Raw genomic sequence first — 21,292 nt, forward strand, 5'->3', positions numbered from 1 at the left:
GAGCGCGGGTCTTGCCCCGGCCGGCTGGTGCAAGCCAAGGAAGTCAAATTGGGGTACGCTGCCAGCGGCCAGACCTCCTTGCATGCTCTCTGCATCCTGCTGCATCTCACCCTTACCTTGCTCGCAATCAGAGCTGCGGTTTTGGGTTTTTAGTGCGTGGGGGGTGTCGGATTTTTGACCTGAGTGGCTAGACTTTGGGAAATGTTTTGGGAGGGCCTCTTTGAGTCCATGGAGCCTATACTGCCTCAAGAAGGCTTTTTGGTAGCTTGGGAGAGGATTGTGTCAGTTCCTGGAGGGAAAGAGGTGCCAGAGTGTTGTGTCCGTTCCTGGAGGGATAGAGCGGCAGAGGAGTGGTTATTTTGTCAGGGCAGAAAGAACCTGGTATGAGGTAGACATGTGTCAAGCCTAAAACATTTCCCAGACTCCCTTGCAGCTATCAGTCATATGGCACAGTTCTGACCAATGAGATGTAAGCAGGGGTTATTCGGTGGGACACCCAGAATGTTCCTTAAAGGATGGATTGAGATGGCCACAGCTCCCTTTCCCTCCCCCATTCCCCTCCTTCTTGACTGAGTGGAGCTCTGATGGTCATCTTGGGGCCATAATGTGGCCATGAAAAAAAAATCCAGGAAACCTCAGCCCTGGACTCGAGTTGCCAAATTCATTCTCACGTGGGAGAAATAAAACCCCGAAATTATCCTCCAGTTCCCCCGCCCTTGGTCCACAGTAGGCACACCTTCCCTCAAGAAGCTACTCATGGCTACTAAATTTAAGTATTTTAAACCTGGACATCCCCCTTGCTCAAATCAAGACAAAAAGACAGATGGGAGAGACTGAGGCCTGGTGAGGACACTTCCTGATAGTTTCCTTGCCTTCTCAGCCCAGGGTGTAGCTGGGACTGGTTGTGAGGCTCCTTTTTCTAAGGCACTCATTTTCTCACAGATTCCCCCATTTAATCCATAGTAGAGCCAGTCAAGCTGTTTGCTCTATTTCCAGTTGGCTTTTTGGGTGTTGGTTGGGCATGGGGTTTACCTGACAAAGACCCATGCCGTCATTTCTGCTATACTCATCAGCTCTGTTGGCCAGGAGTGTGGGGTTCTTCTCCCACTCAAGATTAAAAGGCTTTCTCCAGGTTTGTAACAGCTTGTACTTTATTACATATGCAACTCTACCATACCTGCCAGTTGATCCCCCCTCCCTCCAAAGTATCATCTTCTTGATATTGGCCCCCTCTTGAGGACACTGAGCTGTCCCTCTTTCTAGGGAAGAGTAGATGGAGTCCCTGGAGCAGGCAGTGGGCAGGGGGAGAGCTACAATTAATCATCATAGTCTTCTTACAGGTATTTAAACTTAAATCAGCACCCTTGGGGAGTTGTAACGGGTTTTCAGGAAGGATGGAATAAAGCTGCCCCTCATCCAAGGTTCAGGCTGGAATGAACCAAGGCTGGTCTATCTTGGGTCTCAGAAGGTAGAGAAGAGGAGCACGTTCTGGGAGTTAGTGTGAGTGGGGCATGTCTTCCCCAAACTTGTTGTGGTGGGCGACGTTCTTCACACCTAGGAGAACCTGAGGGGGCAAGAAAGGGTACGTAAAGGAGAGTGCGGACCCTTCCACCTCAGCCAGGAGGCTGCCCCCACTCCAGCCCTCACCCAACCTGGCTCCTGGACTATCCCACATGCAGAAGGGCCTCCACTTTCCCCTTATCCAATTACAGAAGGTATGTGGAGGGGGGGGGGGAGTGAGTGCGCATATTAGGGGATCCTGCCTAGGGCTCACCTGGTGGTGAACATAGGCCTGACATGGATAACACCAGGTAGACAGGTCAACGTAGCTGAGGACCAGCGGATGTCCTGAACTTTCATGGTGCCGGATCATATGGGCATTGATGTAACGACTGCAGTAGACCTGAGGTTAGGGAGTGAATGTTGGGCAGAGATCAGCACCCACCTATGATTTGCTCCTGGGACAACCTCAGCCCCATCCCCTTTCTCTGCTGCATACCTCATAGCAAGACAGACACGCCCAGTTCTCCTGGACTGCTCCACAGTCCTGACAAGGTTGGGTCACATCCAGGCCTGCTTCAGGAAGGGGGCATACTGCCACCAAATGGGGACACCAGAGCAGTGGTGTCACGGCATAAAACATGGCCTGGGTGGGTGAAACTGAGTAAGCTAGGGATACATCTCCCCATTTATATGTTCCTGCATCACATGATCCTACCTGGAGGCACAAGTGGGTAAAAGAAGGAAGCCACAGTTCCATCCACTCCCTGAGCTCACCTGGTCAATGTCCCCAAAGGCCTGCATTGGTGCTGAATCCTCCTTGTCCTGACCTCCAGCTGCCTCTCCCAATAGCCTCTCCTCTTCTGGGATCTCAGATTCAGGGGCCTCCTGGATACACAGAGGCAAGACATGTATCTCAGAGTCCCGATGGTTGCCCCCCTTTTCCCCCTACCTGGGTGTGGTGGTGGGCCTTACCTGAGCCTTATTGTCTAGTTCCAAGGTCCTGAGATTCCCAATCATCGTACTGAGGGATATCTGGGGTGTGGCTCCCTGCAAAGGTGAGGCTGAAGGAGTCTGGTTATCAGTGTATGAGGCTTGAGGGGTTTGGACCAACTCAGTTCCTACCACAGCCTCCTCTGAAGTGGTCTGGTCCAGCATGGCTCCCCCTGTGGCTGCCTCTGAGTTGGTATGGTTCAGCGTAGTTTCACCACTAGCTGGCTCTGAGGACTGGTCCTGAGTGAGCTCTACCATAGCTGTCTCTGACTTAGTTTGGGCTGGAGTGGACTCTTGCACAGACGATGCTGATGTGGCCTTCCCTATGCCTGCATCCAGAATGCTCTCTTCTAGTGTGGTCAGCTTCTCAGCTGACCCAGGATTGGCTGGTTGGGGTGCCTCCTTGGCGACTGACTTAGAACTGAAGGGTCCCTCCTTGTCTTCAATCTCTGGAACCAGGAGAGGGAGATCCTTGAGTATGGGTGCTATCCCCTCTCTTGCCTCTAATACCTGCCCTCCCCCGAGCCCCCCATCCATTTTCCCCAATTCCCCATGCCCACTCACTTGTGGTCCGCAAGCTGCGCCAGTATCTGCGATGGACTTGGATGGTCTCAGTGATTGATTCCAGGGCCCCTAATAGTGGAGGCCGAGACAGGGTCAGCAGTGGTGGCGGGTCCCCAAGGAGGGTGCGGGTACAGGCAGCCATGGACTCTGAGATGGATGTCAGGTTATAGCCACCCTTTTTAAGGAAAAAGAGAGTGAAAGGTATGATGGAGTGTCCTCAGAGAATTTGGGAGGCAAGATTTCCTGCTTTCCAATCCCGCCTTCAGGCCCTGCAAGTCTGGAGGGTGGCAACTGGGGACAAGTGAATAGAACCCACATCTGTCAGATGGGTAGCACCCATTGTGTAAGGTGGTTGTTGAGGGGGATAAATTGTGATGTAAAATGCAAGATAATGATAACCACAATAACAATAATACTCATAACAATAACATCAATAAAAGCTGTTGTTCATTAAGTGCTTGCTGTATGCTAGGCCCTGTTCTAAGGACCTTATGCACATTAACTCAATCCTCAAACCACACATGCTCAGTCTGTGTAGGAATGTGTCTTCACAGTATAGGAACCCCTGGTTGCACCCAAACCTAGTACAGGAACAACTGTTTTTTCTCTCCACATGAACCCCTATCCTGACCTGGTATGGGAACCCCTTTTTCTCATACTCTATAGGAAACCTAGTCTCTGCTCTTATTACAGATAAAGAAACAGGCTCAGAGTGGTTAGATAACTTGTCTGAGATCCTAACATCTGGGAAGAGGCAGCTCTGGGCTCAGAACCTGTGCTATCTGATGAAAGAGTCCATATCCCTTTTTTAAAAAAAAGTTTTCTTATTTATTTTAGAGAGAGGAAGGGAGAAGGAGAAAGAGAAATATCAATGATGAGAGAGAATTATCAACTGGCTGCCTCCTGCACACCCCATACTGGGGATCGAGCCCACAACCTGGGCCTGGGCCCTGACTGGGAATTGAACTATGACCTCCAGGTACATGGGTTGACACTCAACCACTGAGCCACACTGGCTGGGTAAAGAGTCCATATTCTTAACCATCACCCTGCCCTGCCACAAGCAGTCTGGGCACACTGTGAGACTTTTTCCTAGCCAATTAATCTCTGTGACTTACTGTTCTCATCTGTAAAGTAGTGAAAACAAACACATAAGACTGCTGTTCAAACTATTGTATGAACAGTTCATAATAATCAGAAGCTACAGCACTTCTACAGTGCTTATCATATGTGAGGCACTCTTCCATGATTAGCCAGCCCCATCTTACAGATGAGGAAACTAGGCTCAGGGGGTAGGGACACTGAATAATTTACAAAAGGTCAGTGAATTTACTCTGTCTCAGGAACTTGATAGAGGCGGTTAAGTAGCGGTAAAAAGGATAGACTCTGGAGTCAGGCTGCTTGGATTCAAGCCCTAGCTTTGCCATTATTAAATGTGCGGCCTCTGGTTAGTCATTATATCTCTCTGTGCCTCAGTTTCCCTGATCCTGAGAGAGGAAAATGATGAGGTCAGTGGACTCCATCTCAGAAGGCTGCTTTGTCAGTGAATTAATAATACATGTAAAATGTCAGAAGAGTGCCTTGCACATAGTGAGTGCTCAATGAAAGTTGATAATGCTGGTGTTATTATTAATGCCCAGTATGTGCCAACAATTCCAGGTGGGGACACTCAAAGGAGATCGCCCCCAGTGTTGCAGCCAGCTAGCAGGAAAGGCAGGACTCCAAGTCTTCCAAACCACCTCCCACAGTGGTAGAGGGACCAAGAGTTACCTCTAGGATTAGGATAATGCGGCCATTGGCAAGGCCCATCAGCAGGTGAGTGAGGTGAGCATAGCCCTCAGGTGACAGCTGGCAGCCTCCCAGCGGGTCCCCCCATGCTGCATCAAAGCCAGCTGAGACCAGCACCAGTTCTGGGTTAAACTGAGGCAGGGAGAGAAGAAATGCATGGGCATGAGGGTGGGGGCTTGGGTGTATAGTAGGTGAGGTAGACCCAGAGACACTAAGACGAGGACAAATGAAGACATGAAGATGCAAGTCAGAGAGATGGAGACATGGGACTTGGAGGCTGGGAGACACAAGACCAAAACCCTGAAACCAGGAAGGAGAAGATATAGACACACAAAACAGAGAGACATGGAGAAGGATGGAGAGTCATGGACACATCAGACACAGATTTAGAGACACAAAACACTAGCAATGGACAGACATGAGGCAGAGTTCTGAAATGTGGAGACTCAGCCATCAAGAGATGGTGACATAAGACACAGAGAGACAGAGATATGTCCTCACACACATGCCCAAGGATGAGATCAAGAGTTACATGTTCCCTTCCCTGGGTCAAACATATGACACACATGCACAAGACACAAGGTTTTATACATACAGTGCCAAAGAGAGGTACACACATACTTTCATCACAGAAAATGACAATTCAAGTGCCACACACAGAAAGTGGTCACATATAGTCACACACCTGCACACAGACAGTCCCATACAGACCGGACTACACTTTGTACTAGCCATGCACAGTTTCTCACAGAGGAAATAGTAATCCACAGTCACCCCTGCAAGGGACAATCATACATGTGCCATCACTATATAGTCACAACAGTCACACACACACTGTTGCACCCACAAGTGGTCACTTACACACACAGTCACACATACAATTTCACAGTTACACACACAGAGAAGGTAGTCACAGCCATCGTGCATCATCAGACACACATACACATCTGAACATGGACATCTGCAGAGGTCAGAGATGACGCTTTTATCTGCTTTCTGAGTTAGTCACACACATACAATCTGCCACAGACACACACAGTTTACATATGGAGAAGGTGGTCACCTACAGCCACTCATGCAGAATCAGGCAAATATATACATGCCATCTCCAGTCAGAGAGAGACACACACAAACAGCCATAGCAAACAGAAAGATGACTATCACACAGCCTTCCACATGCAGAAAGTCATACACCAGCTGTCACAGAAAGAGCGCCCATCACACAGAGAAATGGTGGTAGAAATAGCCACCTGTGCAGTCTCACACACTCAAACTCCTCCCCACCTTGCACACGCAGTTCCACACAGCAGTCACATGGGGCCACCGTCACATACAGACAGGCACTGGTGATGGTGTACACATAGGACACACACAGCTAGGAATACAAAGACCACACCAGCACACCCAGAAGTCCCTCAAAGTTGCACACAGAGAAGGCAGTCACATACGCAAAGGCCATCACAATCACTCCCCCCTCCTCGTTGGTGTTTGTCTCACAGGACCACCCAGAAGTCAGACACATGTCTGCTTCCCTCCCAGCTACCCACCCAGCTGTACTGCATACATCCTGAAGCGTACCTCATAGGCAATGGGAAGCACCAGACGATGCCAGGCAGCCAGGTACTCGGAGTCACCCATGCGAGGCCCATTCCAGGCCACGTTGACAGTGAAGCCCGTGCCCATGGCCCGGCCCACCTGGTTGCTGGCACCCTCATCCCCCATGGGAAAGAAGGTGCCATAATCATAGCGGTGCAGGGAAATGTACAGCACACTGCCAGAGACAGGGTGGGGAGGGGGCCATGCCTGGTTAGCAGCCTGGCACCCCTGAAGCATGGCCGACCCACCTCCCTGGCTGCACTCTACTCCCTGCCCCAGCTCCTCACCTGGGGTCCTCCTCAAATATGTGCTGAGTTCCATTTCCATGATGGACATCCCAGTCCACAATCAGGATCCTGGGGACGGATAGCTTGTCAGTTACCCAGGACACTGGCCCCCTGGGAGAAGGCAGGGGCTAGACCCCTGGGGCCTGTCTACAGGGGCATATACTGTGGGTGGCTGGATACTGGGTCCCTAGAGACAGTGTTGGGTGGCAAGTTTGTGGGTCCTATCAAAGTAAGGATTACAGCGAAGGCTAGGTCCTGAACAAGCACTCAAGGGCAGACCCTAGGCCCTGTGTGGGTAAGCACTGGGGGCTTGGACCCTGGGTTCTATTGGGATAATCATCAGGGGCCAGAAATGCTGGGAAGGGACCCTGGATTCTGTTTCATAGCACCTGGGTACCACAGTCTTGGGGTCTTATCCAAGTAAGCAATGAGAAGCTAGATCCTCAGTCCTTTTCTGGGAAGTACTAGGCTACTGGACCCTTGAATTTATCTGGGTAAGTCCTGGGGACTGGACCATGGGGCCTACTGAGTAAGCACTGAGCTGGGGGGCCTGGGGAGCCCTCACCGCAGTGCATGCCCACTGATGGACTGGGCATGGCGAGCAGCCACAGCCACAGAATTGAAAAAGCAGAAACCACAAGCAGCATCCTGCTCTGCATGGTGTCCTGGAGGACGTACTAGGGCAACACCATTCAAAACCTGGGGGGAGGAGCAGAGAGCCAAGATCAAACCACTGCCCTCACTGCTTTCTTTCTCCTTGTCCCCTTGCTTCTCTTCTTCCCTCTCTCCCACCCTTCCACTACCAGCTGCCAGGGGAGCCCAGCCGCACAGCCCCACCCCCATGGCTGCACTTCCTAGTGAGCAAGGTCTCTGGTGAGCAGGGGTCTCCTCCTCAGCCCCCTTTCCTCAGGCCCTGCCCAACTTTCTCAGAGTAGCCTTTCTCCATCCCCCAGGCCCGCCTCTCTGAGTCAGAGCCCCACCCCAAAGTAGCCATACCTCTCCTGCCAGCACAGCCTCTACAAGGCAGCATGTGGCACCAGTGGCCAGCTGTGCACAGGCAAAGGTGCTGGGGCAGATGTAGATGGAGTCAAAGTTGGCACTCTCACGGTATAGCTCCCGGGTTTTCATTTTCTCCGTAGCCCGTAGACGAGCCACGTACTCAGCACTGGAGGCACAGAGGGGGCACTGGGGATAGTCAGGTGGTTCTGTCCTCTCCATTGCCCCTCTCTGACTCCCAGCAGCAATTCACACCCAGGCTCTAGCCCCCACGAGGCAAGTGTGCACTGAGGCCCCATCCCACCCCCAGGCATAAGGGTCTCACCTGTGGCAGGTGAGCAGCTCAGCGTCTGTGGCAGGACGTGTGGGCAGGATGAGACAGCGTCCAGCAAGGCCAAGCTCCTCCAGACGGCACATGATCCGTGAGACACGCTGGGGCACCTCCGGGTGAAGGCTGGGAGGTGGGGGCACAGAGGCAGGGCTTAGTGCTTGAGGAGGGGGAAAGACCCCCGCCCACTTAGCCCAGTTCTCCAATTGCATACTTGTCCCACAAGTTGTAGTGATCCATCATCTGTTGGTCATAGACTAGCCCTGTGCGAGCCTGCAACACTGGCCACATCAGGATTGGGAGCGCAGGGGGTGGCCATGGTCCCTCCTCTTCCTCTTCCTCGTTGTTGTCCCCCTCCACATTATCCTCCTCCAGGGAGTCACCTGCAAGAGGAAGCCACACTCACCCTACTCCCCCACCTTGGATTACTGTAATACTCAGGAATTCAGTTTACCCAAATGGAAAAAGGAGTGGGAGGCCTGAAACCAGGCACAGTGAGAGAGAGGGCCTGACAGTCTCCCACTAAGACAGCCCAGGAAAATCAGAGTGGATTCTAGAAGACAGTCTTCCCCCATGGCTCATTCCATCCCTGACTCCCCACTAAACCCACTTGGTGCTTCCTACCTGATCTCACAAGGATCTCCCAGAAGGGCTCCAGGGCTTCCAGAGTGCACGACAGTGATGACTGGGCACTGGAAGGCAGGGCAGGGGAAAGTGTGATCAAATGGCACCAAGGTGGGCAGTAAGGGTCCCACTTTCCCCTTCACCACCTGGGCTCACCTCCTGCAGGGGGCACCGGGGGACTCCAGCATGGGGCAAGGGTCACCCAGAAGGGTGTGGAGCGAGGCACTGACTCCCTCAGCCAGGGAGCGAAGGTTATAGCCACCCTAGGAGAATAGGGTGAGGGGGGTTAGGAAAGAACCAGATGTTACCAGGGAAGAGTAGTAGTAATACTACCATTAGGGTGCTGACTACATGTCAAGCAACAAGAAATTTAGAGGGTGACTTCATTTCGCTCACTAACCAGTGTTATGATGATTATTACTAGTGTTATACAAGGGAGTTCAGTGACTTAGGTGAGGTTATCCAGTTAGGGAGTAGAAATGCTGGGACAGGAACTCCTGCTGGACTTGAAAGCTTTGTTCTTAAGTCCTCTAGGATTCACAGGCTGAGGTGAAGTGAATCACTTACCTCCAGAGAAAGGATCAGCCTGCCGCCTGCTAGTCCCATGAGCAAGTGGGTTAGCTGGGCGAACCCTGCCGGAGTAGCGGCCATCTCACCCTGGGGGAACATGGAGGGTCAGCCTGTCTCCATGAAGCCGCTTTCTGCCTACCTGCCATTCCAGAAAGCCTGACTTACCTTGGGGTCCCCTTGGAGGGCATCAAATCCAGCGGCCACCAGGACCAGCTGGGGCTGGAACTGAGGGGGGGGGAAAGGACTACATGAGGCCACCTTTCCTCATGGCCCACCCCTCAAAGTCACCCCTGCCCCAAATCATCCCAGACTCCCAGGACCTCAAGGGCGACTGGCAGCAGGACTTGCAAGAAAGCGGCAATGTAGTCAGCATCTTGCATCCCCACCTGCAGACAGAGGCACACAATGGTGAGATAGGGACATTCTGCCCTCTGCCTCGAACCACTGAAGGACAGGGGTGAGCCTCACTCTGGGGGCAATGGGTGGGCAGACACTGACCTGGTTCCAAGGCACATTGATGGTGTATCCCTGGCCTTGCCCAAAACCTGTGGTGGACCAGTCAGAAGCCTTCAGGTGGGGCCAGAACCTACCCTGCTCATAGCGGTGGATGGAAAAATAGAGCACACTGGGGGCAGAGAAAAAAAGAGATTGGGAGATTGAGGAGTCAATCCACCAGACACCCCGAACGCACAGCTACAATTGGTTCAACCACTCATTCATTCTCTCATTATTTTCCCCTTAAATTCATGCATTCATTCATTCTTCCATTTATTTACCCATTACCTCACTCATTCATTTCATCTCTTACTGGAACTCCTCCCTTAGCAAATATTGCTGCCCCCTCAATGCCCACCCACAGGTCTAGCTCTGAAACCCTGAGAGCTAGTGGATCTATCTCAGCCCCTGAGAGCTTCTGACTCCATGGGAACTCTAGGTCATGCCCACCCACCCATCTGCCTGCCTGTGACCAAGGTGGTAAGCAGGACAAATCCTGTGACTTTTGGAGGCCCAGAGGGGACATGGGGTTTTAAGTTGGTGGGAGCTAGGTAAGGCTGCCAAGAGCATCAGGCCAGGTTGGGGAGCTTAGTGTTTCTCCTGAATAAAGTGGGAGACTTGGAAGTTAGGGTTAGGAGTTGGTTCTGCGTGTGGAGCTAGAGTGGGGGTGCTGGCTGGGTCTCCATGAGGCTAGTGAGGGGATAATTCCTTCTTCCCAATACCTCACAGGACACCTCTAGTACTTCTTTTATTGTATAGGTGAGAAACAGAGCACTCAGAGGGATTGACACACAGAACAGATATTGAAAAACACGATGGTCCTGAAAGCCCAGCAGGCGGCTGTGGGAGGGCTTAATCCAGGTTGAGGCAATCCAAATGAATAATCTGTCATATATCCATCCATTGGTTCATTGTTCCCTGCCTTGTTCCAGGACAGATTTAAGGTAGCTTTTTTCCCTTTTATAGGGACATGCATGAAATAGTAGTAAGCAATGAATCTACACAAACTTGACAGGCCCATTTTAATAAGTGTTAATAATGTAGTTGTAAAATTTAATAAAATTGATACAAAAAGGTTTATGAAATTGAAGAAAAATAACCTGGGATTAAGGAATGAAAATCATGTGAAAGCTCTGATATTGAGTAGGTAGGGAATGACTGGTTGTTGTTTTATAATTGATAGATAAATATCAGTTCTAAACTTGTTGTTTTTTTTTTACTAAGTTAGTCATTAAAGAAAGAGAAATACACAACAGAGCATAACGATTATCATCAGGGGGAAGAAATAACTAAAGAAAAGATTTGAAGAAAGCCAACCCCACAAGAGAGCCACCAGAATCAACAGAACTAACACCCAGGAAACTAAGCTTATAAAGCAAACAGAAGGAGATTTTAAAATAAGTTCAACTGGCCCTGGCCGGGTAGCTTGGTTGGCTAGAGCATCATTCTGATATGCCAAGGTTGAGGGTTCGATCCTGTCAGGGCACATACAAAAATCAACCAATAAATGCATACATAAGTGGAATAATAAATCAACATTTCTCTCTCTTCCCCTTTCCCTCTCTCTCTAAAAGTCAAGAAATAAAAAATTTTAAAAAAAGAATCAACCAATGAATACATAAATAAGTGGAACAACAAATCAATGTCTCTCTTTCCCTCCCCATCCTTCTCTCTCCCTTCCTCTCCCTCTCTAAAATCAATAAATAAAAGTTAATATAAATAGATAAATTAATTAAATAAAATTCATTGCCCGGGTGGTATGGTTCAGTGGTTGAGCATCGACCTACGATCCAGGAGATGGAGGTTCAATTTCTGGTCAGGGCACATGCTCAGGTTGCAGGCTCGATCCCCAGCAGTGAGTATGCAGGAGGCAGCCAATCAATGACTCTCTCATCATTAATGTTTCTATCTCTCTCTCTCTCCCTCTCCCTTCCTCTCTCTGAAATCAATAAAGACATACTTAAAAAAATAAATAAAATAAAATTCATTAATTAAATGAAATAAGTTCGATTGACTTCCAGTGAAGGAATGATGCACTGATAGCATAGGTTTACCTCCCCACTCTCCCACCATCCCAGTCAAAAGACACTAAAGGAATGTTAAACAAGTATCCACCCAGAAAGACAGAATGGGAGAAAGGATTCAAACAATAAAAGGCTTCGACAAATCCCTGGAAAGTACTCTGAGGCTCCAGGGGCCAAGGGGATGACCTGGGGTTTCCTTCTGGAGAAATCACAGTTCCAAGTCACTGCACACAAAATCAGTCCTGAATAACCAGCTCACTGAACGGCCCATTCACTAAATTTACTTCTTTCTTTTAACTACTTAGCTTTAATTTTCCTGTTTTCCTTGTCTTCATAAGAGTCTTTTTAGGACTGTCTAACTTGTCTCCACCCCAAAACTCTGCTGTTGGAGTTAACAGAGATAGAGATTGGGAGCAAGGAGTTTGCAGGGCATGGATATAAACAAGATTACTCAGAAAGAAATGAAAATCCGACAGGCACCAGACATCTGTCAGCAACACTGAGTGCTAGAAAATAATAAAGCAATGTCTAGAGAACAGCCAACCTAGATTAGATAATGGGCCATGGGATCTCAGGATCTACGTGAGGAAGTGGATTCTATACAGTGTGTTCCATAGAAGAGTGGGTAAACAACAATTACTTAATAGTGTCCCCTACTGAGAAGGACTAGCTCAATCACTTTCTGCTGGAAGGGTAAGCTGGTGCCCTTTCTGGAGGAAAATCTGGAAGTAGATTCCAGACTTTAAAGTATGCCAACTCTTTGACCCAGTAATCCATGATTGGAAATTCACCCTCTATATATACTTAGAGAAGTGTAAAATTATATATTTACCCAACTATTCACTGTAGAACTGTCTGTAATAGCAAAAACTGGAAAGCAACTTAAATGTTCAGGAGCTAAATGACCAGAGGTACAGCAATACAATGGAATGCGATACAGCCCTTACAAAGAAGGAGGTACTTTTTAGAGGTACTAACATGGAGCAGTGTCTACCACATGCTGTTAAGCGCAAAAAACAAGATGCCACAGGCCATGTAGAGGATTACCCCTTTAGGCAGTGTGTTAATAATAATGACAATGAATATTCATACATCTATAGGAAAAATTCTGTAAGGATATAACCTAAACTATCAACAGTTATTTTTGAGGTGATGGGAATTACAGGAGATTCACTGCTATAGACATTTCTGTATTTTTAAAAAATTTTTAATTTATTTAGAGAGACGGAGAGAGAGGGTGAGAGAAACACTGATTTGAGAGAGAAACATCGATTTGCTGCCTCCCACACACACCCTGACCAGGGATGGAACCTGCAACCTGGGTATGTGCCCTGACCAGGAACAGAACCCACAACCCTTTGGTGCATGGAATGATGCTTCAACCAACTGAGTCACACTAGCCAGGGCTTATTTAATTAAAAAAAAAAAAATATATATATATATATCTTTATTGATTTCAGAGAGAGGAAAGTAAAGGGAGAGAGAGGTAGAAACATCATTGATGAAAGAGTCATTGATCGGCTGCCTCCTGCATGCCCCCCACCAGGGATCAAGCCTGCAAACTAGGCATGTGCCCTGACCGGGAATCGAATCGTAATCTCCTGGGTCACAGGTTGATGCTCAACCGCTGAGCTGCACCGGCCAGGCTTATTTAAGTAAATAATTTGTAGTAATCATAATTAGAAAAAAAATAAAGTAGTAATTTGAGGTTCACTCTAGCTCCAGGGTAAATTGGTAAACAAGATCTCCAAATATTTGTGGGCACAAGTCTCATCTCTTCCCATTCTTTTCTGTGTGACTTTATAATCTCTGAGCCTCAGTTCCCCCATCTGTAAAATGGGGAACTCAACAGTCCTTGCCTCAGAGTGAAATTAAGAGAACAGACAGGCAGAGAGCAGCACAGAATCTGGTCCTAAGGCAGGCCCAATGAATGTAATGTGAATGCCTTCCCTTCCCTCTTGGGCCCCTTCTGGCTGAGCTTCTAAGGGTGGGGGGTGGCTGGAAGTCTAACATCTGGGGTGGCTCTTGGGGGCATACCTGGGGTCCTGGTCAAAGGTAAACTGTGTTCCTTGACCATGGTGCACATCCCAATCCACAATAAGGACCCTGTGAGCAGAAGAGAGGAGGGAACTGTATAAGAGAATCCAGGTGCATCTGGGGGAAGTGCCCAGACCAGGCTATGCCACCCCCAGCACACCTGCCCTGATGTTTGCTGCTGACCTCTGAATGCCATGCTTCTGTTGAGCATAGCGAGCAGCCACGGCCACATGGTTGAACATGCAATATCCATCCATAAGACTGTGCTGGGCGTGGTGTCCAGGAGGCCTGGGCAGGATAGGGAAAGCCACAGACTGAGGTTTCTTCCTCTGCAGAGATGGACTCTCCCTTGCTCTCTAATCCTGGACCACCAACTCCCCCAGTGCTGATGCCTGTCAATCTGCCAGGAACTGAGTAACTAGGGCCCTCAGACTCTCACCCCCAGTTTTACTGCTCTCTCTTTGAAGGAACTTGATAATGTTCCTTAAAATCATCAATGCATACACCCTCACACCCAGTCATTTTGCTCCTGGGGACTTAGCCCACAGCCTATATAACAAAATGGGTAAAATAACATGTTTATAAATGGACAACATTATTTGCTGCAGCATTTTTTGGAAACAGTAAATGACTGGGGAGAACCAAAATGTCCAACAGTAGGGAGCTGGTTAACTTACTGTACACTTGCACAATGGCGTTCTACATTGGTCTAAGCTACACACTGTAAGAGAAAAGCTTTCCGAGATGTATAAGTGGAAAATGCATGGTATGGAAGGGAGTATCTTGAATGCTGGAGTGCTCCCCTAAAATAGGGGAGGGAGGAGAAAGGCTCTATCTTCCGCATTTCATCAGTTCTAGGATGCCAACAATGATAAGATGTGCTGGGATTTTACATGCCAACAACAAAGCAGAAAATGCTGCCAACTGAATTCTGAGATGTCATTGTTTATGAGATGCATGTGAATTTCAAGATATTACCAATATGAAAGATATGCATCTTAGAATCAGTGAAATATGGTATTTACTCCATGAATAGGCACAGACTATTTCTGGAGGACACATGAGTTACTGGTTACAGTGACTACCTCCAGGAGAGGAAACAGGTGTCTGGGGGATGGGGGTGAGAGGGAGACTTTTTCTTGTACACCCTTTTGTATCTTAAGCACGTAAATACACTACGCATTACCCATACACTACCCATTATCAATACATTTTACATTTGAGGGAAGAAATTTTTTTAAATGTAGAAAGCCAAATGCTGGCAGTTCCTACCTGACGATGGCCATGCCATTCCGGATCTCGGCCCCCAGGACTGCATCCACCAGCCTGAGGACAGAGCCTGAGGCCAGGCAGGCACAGGTGTATGAATTCTGCAGAGACAGTGGGGAGCCAGAGAGGGAGTGAGGAAGAGAGCAGCCCTGTCCACTCAGCTGCTTCCCCCAGGGTGGGGTAGGTGTGGGGATGGGCATCCCCAGGATTGCTATCACCCTCTGCCCTCACAGTTCTCATCCATACCGGATGCAGATAAACTGAGTCATAGGTGTCTGCTAGGATGCGGAGTTCTCCCTCATTCATGTATTGGGTCGTCTCCATCAGATCTATGTATTCTAGGCTGAGGACACAGACGGGGGAGGGATTAGATTCAAGGGCCTGCCTTCCTCCTTGGCCCTGAGCCAGGGCCCTGTACCCTCCCCAGCTAAGCTCTCCATGCACCAGACCCTTGGACAAGTCAGACCTCCTCAATTATCTATCTAGGGGAACAGATGAGATACAGGCCACATTCCCCGCTTCTTCCCTAGCCTGCCTCATTTCCAGTAACATCCCTTGCCTTCTGCTTTAGCCACACCAAATCCTACTGCCAGGCCTTTAGTCTAGAATGTTCCAGATGTCTGTACCTCCCTTCTCTCAGGCCCCCTCTTCGTCTGACTCACTTTTCTCCTCTTAAAAAGCAGCTCAGATACCCCGTCAAGCTACTTTCCTTGGGCTACAGCACACCAGGCCCCTTACTCTGGGTTCCTACATTCCCTCTGTGGAGCCCCCTGGTCAATTTGTCCACACATCCATAAGCTGTTTACACACCACACTGTAATAAGAACAATAGCTCATCAGGCTGATGATGTCAGGCACCATTCTAAGCACCCAACATATATCAAACCCTCCTGAGGAACTTGTATTTACTAGTCCCCCAGTTATCAGCAATGATACTGAGATTCAGAGAGGCTCAGCAACTTGCCCAAGGCCACAGAGCCTATGACCTTCCTTCCCAAAGCATCTAGTCTGCCCTGGTGGGCCCAGGGTAACCTCCACCTCATCCCTACAAGGTTACCAGGACTTCACCTGTGAACCAACATCAGCTCCTCCTTTTCAGCAAACCGGGCCTGAGGAGATACAAGAAACAAAGGGCTAAGGTGCTGGCCACACCTAGGTGCTGCCAGCTCCTGCCGTCCACCCAAGGCCTGGGAACTCACCTGAAAGGACACACAGCGGTCCAGAAGGCCTTCCTGGATCAGCTGCTCCTTGATGGCATGGAGCCGCTCAGGGCCTTCAGGGAAGCTGGATTGATAGAGGTATAGTCAAATACACACATAGATATATACAGGGACACTCGTGAGCAGCACATCTGGTCCTGCACTCGTCTCCATCCACTCTTGCACAGCTGCTCACACCAGAAGCTTCAAAGTCACCTCAATACCTGTTGGCTCCATTCTCACAATATATCCAGAGCCTGCCCCTCTCCTCATTACCGCCACTGCTGCTAACATAATCTCCCACCTGGGCTACTGCTGTCAGCTCCTACTTCTGCCCTCACTCCCCCAACAGCCCTTTCTTTGCACAGTAGTCAAACACTGGTTAAAATCCAAATCAGATCATGTCCCACCTAAATTCAAAACCTTCTCATGACTCCCATCTCATCAAGCCAAGTACTTTTCAGCTAGCTTTCCCCCCTGCCTATACACTCTGCTCCCAGATATCTTCATGGCTCACTTCCTCACCTCCTTAGATGCCTGTTCAAATATCAGCGAGGCCTTCCCTAACCATCCTATTCAAAACTGAAGAGCTCCCTCCACTGTTCTTTCTGCTACTCTCCCTCCCACTTCAGTGTTTCTCCACAGCACTTCTGTTTCTAACACATTGTATCATTTACTTTTTGCTTGTTTACTGTCTGTTTTCCCCTCCTCAAAATTATAATCTCCACAAAGACAGAGGTTTGTTTGTTTTGTCTACTACCACATCCCTGAAGTCTTTTGCCATTCTGAGTCTTCCACTGGGATGGGGAGATAGACACTGAACTGATAAACACATAAGCATAATGAGCAAACAATGACATGGGCTAGGAAGATCTCAAAGATCAAGTGTATGGGGGAGGGGAGTGGCCAGGCATCGCCCTCTCTGAGAAAGCCTCCTTGAGATGTGAATGTTAACTGGGAGAAGGTGGAAACTAATCTCTGGAAGAGGGATCAGCCAGGGCAAAGACCTGAGATGAGAGAGTGCCAGGCATGTTGGAAGAACAGCAGTGTGAGTGAAATGAAACGAATGAGGAAGAGGACTGGCTGAGAAGGTCACCAAGGTGATGTGGAGCCAGATCACGTGGAACCTAAGAGGGCAAAATGAAGAATTTGAACTTTACCTGAGGGTAATGGTCTGCTCTTGAAAGATTTTAAGAAAGAAAACGTCAACTCATACGTATTTTTTAGGCTGCTGTGTCAAAGACAGCAGGGGTGAGAGTGGAAACGGAATAGGTGAGGGGGCCTCTGCAAGTTTAGGTGAGTGATGATGGTGGTGGCAGTGAAGGCAGTGAGGAGAGGTCAAATATTGAATATATTTAGAACACAGAGCCAAAAGAATTTGCTGAGGGATTACAAATGTGTGAGGAAATGGGAGGTGTAATTCTTCCGTGTCAACACAAATGTCCCTTCTTCAAGGACACCTTCTGGGAACCTGGATGCTAGTCTAGGGTCCTCTATTAAACACTCTTGAAGCCCCTGGTCTTAAGTCTTCCTATATTAAACACTTCACAGTGTTGTTGGCTGTTTCATGATCTGCTCTCCTACTCATCTATCAGCTACTTGAGAAAGGACCCTGTCTGTCTGTCTTGTCCAACACATTTGTATCACCAACTCCTGGCACACAGTAGGCACTCAATAAATGTTTGCTGGCTAAATGAAAAGAACCCTTTCAAGCCTGAGCCCTACCTGTCATCTGCTTCCAGTCTCTAGGCTAGTGCAAGAAAGGATTTGTTCTTGCTAATGGCTCTAAGTATGCATATTTGTGTGGTTTGGGACAGCTGGAGGAGTCAGCCTCACCTGTCATCCCAGAGGCAGTGGAAATCATTTAGCTGCTCATCAAACACCAAGCCAGTACCAGACAGTGTCCTGGCCTCAACGTTCAGATCCTGCAGGTGGGAAAAATAGGAGACACTGATCCATTTAGGGCCTGTTAGAGGTAACATCCCATACTGTGCAGGATGGAGAACCTCAGGGTTTTGTCACAGGAGGCTAAATTATGGCCAGGCCTCTCTCACCAGCCCTTGCAGCCCCTCGATCAGGTCTTGCTCTGCTGCTTGGCTGAGCTTCTTCATTCTGCCTTTCTTCTTTACCTCTGCTAGTTTGGGGCTGGAGCGTAGTCCCGTACCCTTCTTAGCACCTGACTTCTGCCCAACAGAGAGAAAGATCAGAGTCCATTGCACGGCCCACTGCTCCCCTTCCCCCTCATCAGGACTTGTCTGGGGCCTCACCGAGACGATGCTGGAGTCCTGGGGGTGTGTGTCGAGGTTGTGTCTACTCCTTCGCTGCCTGGTTGTGGTGGAATCCTGGCCGGTGGAGGTCATGATCGGGGAGACTTCACCCCTGACGTGGTTCTTGGGGGTGTGGAGGAGGTGACTGAAGGGGATAGGGTGCCCTGAGGACCCACATCCTAGCCTCTTCCCAGGCCTCACCTGTTATGCCATCCTATCTCCCACTGCCTTCTAAAACTCCCTCTCAAGGCTCTCTCCCTCCACTGAGGTGTCCATTCCACCTGGCCCCGCCCATTCCACTAAACTCCGCCCCTTTAACACTATTCCTTCAAAGTTTTGCCCTAGCAAAGAGCAATTAACCCCCCCAGACTCAGTCCATTCTAAGGCCTGATCTTTCCAACAAATCACCGCCCCTTCCGCTCTTTCCCAGATCCATTCCTTCCTCTCAGCCTCGCCCGGACCCCACCTCTTCACAGACTGGCCCTTTCCACCCTGGCCCTTTCCACCCAATCTCCCGGGATAATCACCCACCCTTTCACTCAGCCAGCCCCGGCCCCAGCCCCGGCCCGACTCCACCCTTAACGATCCATTTAACTCCACCCCTTATCCACCAACCCGCACCTTCCACTAGGCCAGATTCTGCCCCTAACGTTTCAACAAGCACCGCTCCTCAGGGACGGCCCTTTCCCTCCACCAAACCCCACCCCCGGCCCAAACCCTACCCCTGACGTTTTCCCAAACCCCTTCAGCCAGTTTCGAGCCACCTCCCGCCAACCCCCGCCCCCTCTGTCGACGCCAACCAATCCCTTCAGCTCCACTCACTAGGCGCCGCGGGACTCTTTTCTCAAACTCCGCCCAGGGCTAGCACCCTCAATTCCACGCGACCTGTGCGGGGCTGCGGGTGCCTAAAGCCCGCTTTTTCATTGGGCCGGTTCTCTCTACTGACCGCCCAGATCCCGCCCACACCGGGGATCTTGCCACAGGGCCGCGCTCTGTGTGAGAGATACACCTCCTTCGAGCTCACCAACGGCCGGTTTGTACGTCATTACGCGGCGCGGATCGTGCTGCGCAAGTGCGAAGTGCACGCCCTCGGTTCTCGACGGCGCTCAGGCTGAAGCTCGCCCCTCCCCCAACCGCCGCCGCTTTTGTCCCGGCTGCCCCAGCCTTTGTCCCTCCGTCCTTGTCCAGTCACCTTAGGAGCCCTCCGAACCCACGACAACTGTGCCTTGCGGTGACTCAAGAGAGCAAGCAAGCAAGCAAGCAAACGAGGGAGTTAGGAAAAGGCGTCTTCTATCCTTCCCGCGGCTTTCCCGCGCTGCGCGCGGTGATGACGTAACGCGAGCGGGCTGGAGCCGAGTTGAAACTGGAAGATGGCTGGTGACAGCCCGAGTGGGAGTGGTTATGACGCTAAACGTGGTAATTTTCTGAGTTAATTTTCACAAAGGTGTCTTGAGCAAGGGAGCATCCCTAGAGGGAATCACTCACACGAGACTTCCCCAATAAATAACCCAATAGGTTACACGCAGAAAGGGGGAGCTTAAGCAATAGAGCAGCAGAGCAAGCCTGACGAAGCCCCAAAGACTGGCGGCCTCCGGGAATAGAGAGGCGCACGTTGGTCTTAAGACAAGGCAGCTACAGTAGCTGTACACCTCTGGGGGAGCGGAAGTCCTGCTGGGTTCTTAGCGTGACCCGTGTGGTACAGCCAAGCTGGTGCATGGACCAGTCGAAGTTTTGAGTTCTTATAGCCCGCAATGGGCGGTGGTCCCACTCATATCGGTGTCCAGATGGAGTCCTTATCAGAGAGTTAAGACTTGCAGTTTTGCGGCCCCATCCCAAGGGCATTCCATTACACCCCATCACCTCAGTCTTGGTCATATTGCCACTTGACACAACTGTCATGGCTGACGCAGACTCCATATTGGATTGGCAAAGTGTCTAAAAAGTCCCCTCTGCTCTTGCTCTATACAAGGTGGTACATGGGAGGCACTCACCAAGTTTTACTAATACTCTGCTGCGGAAATGGATGGTGGGGCGGAAGGCGTCTTAATAGGGGAAAATAATTGTAATGATAGCAAGCATTATGTGTCAAGCGTTGTTGTAAGCCACAGTTCTGTGAGGTAGTTCCCAATATTAAGGCTGCTTTGCAGATAAGGAAACTGAGGTTACATGACTTAGCCATGTGACCTTGGGCAAGTTACTGAACATCTCCGTGCTTCAGTTTCCTCGTCTGGAAAATTGTGATAAAATAATGCCCAGGGCCAGAATGGACTCCAGGAGGGGAGTTTTTCTTGAATGGCAGCTTTCCCTGTCAGCCTCCACTGAGTAACCTCTGCTTCCAAGTGTGTGCCTGGGGTAAGGGGGAGTTGCCCCCTTGTGAATGGGGTGGGAGTGGGGAAGGGGGACAATTCCCTCCCACTCCAAGTCTAAATAGCCCCACAGGAGGTGGGTTTGTCCTCCTAATCTCCCTTTCTCATTCTTCACCATTTCCTACTGGGCTGTAGGCTGGGGCCGGAAAGATAAGCGGTCTGGGGTTCAGCTTCGCTGACTAACAAACAGATTGACAGCCCCACCACCCACTAGCCAGGCCCTCTGACCCTCTTGAAAAGCCTAGTTTCAGCCTTCTCTTCCCTTCCACTCTTCTCCTGCCTGAACAAGTCTTTTGTTTCAGTGGAAGAGAGTCACAGCCCTAAGACCTTTAAACCTCCATATACACCAAAGAAAACACAATGATACACTGAGGAACATTCTGGGGTTG

At 49.8% G+C, this 21,292-nt stretch overlaps 1 protein-coding gene across 11 annotated transcripts; it reads right to left on the minus strand.

The window, feature by feature from the left end:
* Nucleotides 1-1,133: 1,133 nt before the first annotated feature.
* Nucleotides 1,134-19,861, minus strand: HDAC6 (histone deacetylase 6). 11 transcript variants are annotated; one of them, XM_081126668.1, is made up of 30 exons: nucleotides 19,159-19,316; nucleotides 18,538-18,682; nucleotides 18,325-18,453; nucleotides 18,107-18,195; nucleotides 16,271-16,355; nucleotides 16,140-16,180; nucleotides 15,318-15,414; nucleotides 15,075-15,172; nucleotides 13,986-14,090; nucleotides 13,803-13,871; nucleotides 9,745-9,871; nucleotides 9,567-9,632; nucleotides 9,412-9,471; nucleotides 9,244-9,333; nucleotides 8,833-8,939; nucleotides 8,677-8,744; nucleotides 8,267-8,435; nucleotides 8,050-8,178; nucleotides 7,725-7,893; nucleotides 7,294-7,427; nucleotides 6,729-6,797; nucleotides 6,424-6,616; nucleotides 4,828-4,977; nucleotides 3,058-3,232; nucleotides 2,626-2,942; nucleotides 2,476-2,550; nucleotides 2,278-2,388; nucleotides 2,000-2,146; nucleotides 1,775-1,903; nucleotides 1,134-1,564 (listed from the first exon to the last, which is right to left on the minus strand). In XM_081126668.1, exons 2-30 carry the CDS (start codon nucleotides 18,628-18,630, stop codon nucleotides 1,496-1,498), a joined length of 3,360 nt encoding a protein of 1,119 aa, XP_080982794.1. In that variant the 5' UTR covers nucleotides 18,631-18,682; nucleotides 19,159-19,316; the 3' UTR covers nucleotides 1,134-1,495. The 11 variants fall into 11 exon arrangements, with proteins under 11 accessions (XP_080982794.1, XP_080982789.1, XP_080982785.1 ...); XM_081126663.1 differs by lacking the exon at nucleotides 19,159-19,316 and adding an exon at nucleotides 19,730-19,861 and having other exon boundaries at nucleotides 2,476-2,942; XM_081126659.1 differs by lacking the exon at nucleotides 19,159-19,316 and adding an exon at nucleotides 19,562-19,641 and having other exon boundaries at nucleotides 2,476-2,942.
* Between the last annotated feature and the right edge of the window lie 1,431 nt (nucleotides 19,862-21,292).

Source organism: Miniopterus schreibersii (genome assembly GCF_964146895.1).
Source record: "Miniopterus schreibersii genome assembly, chromosome: X".
NCBI classification, from domain to species: domain Eukaryota; kingdom Metazoa; phylum Chordata; class Mammalia; order Chiroptera; family Miniopteridae; genus Miniopterus; species Miniopterus schreibersii.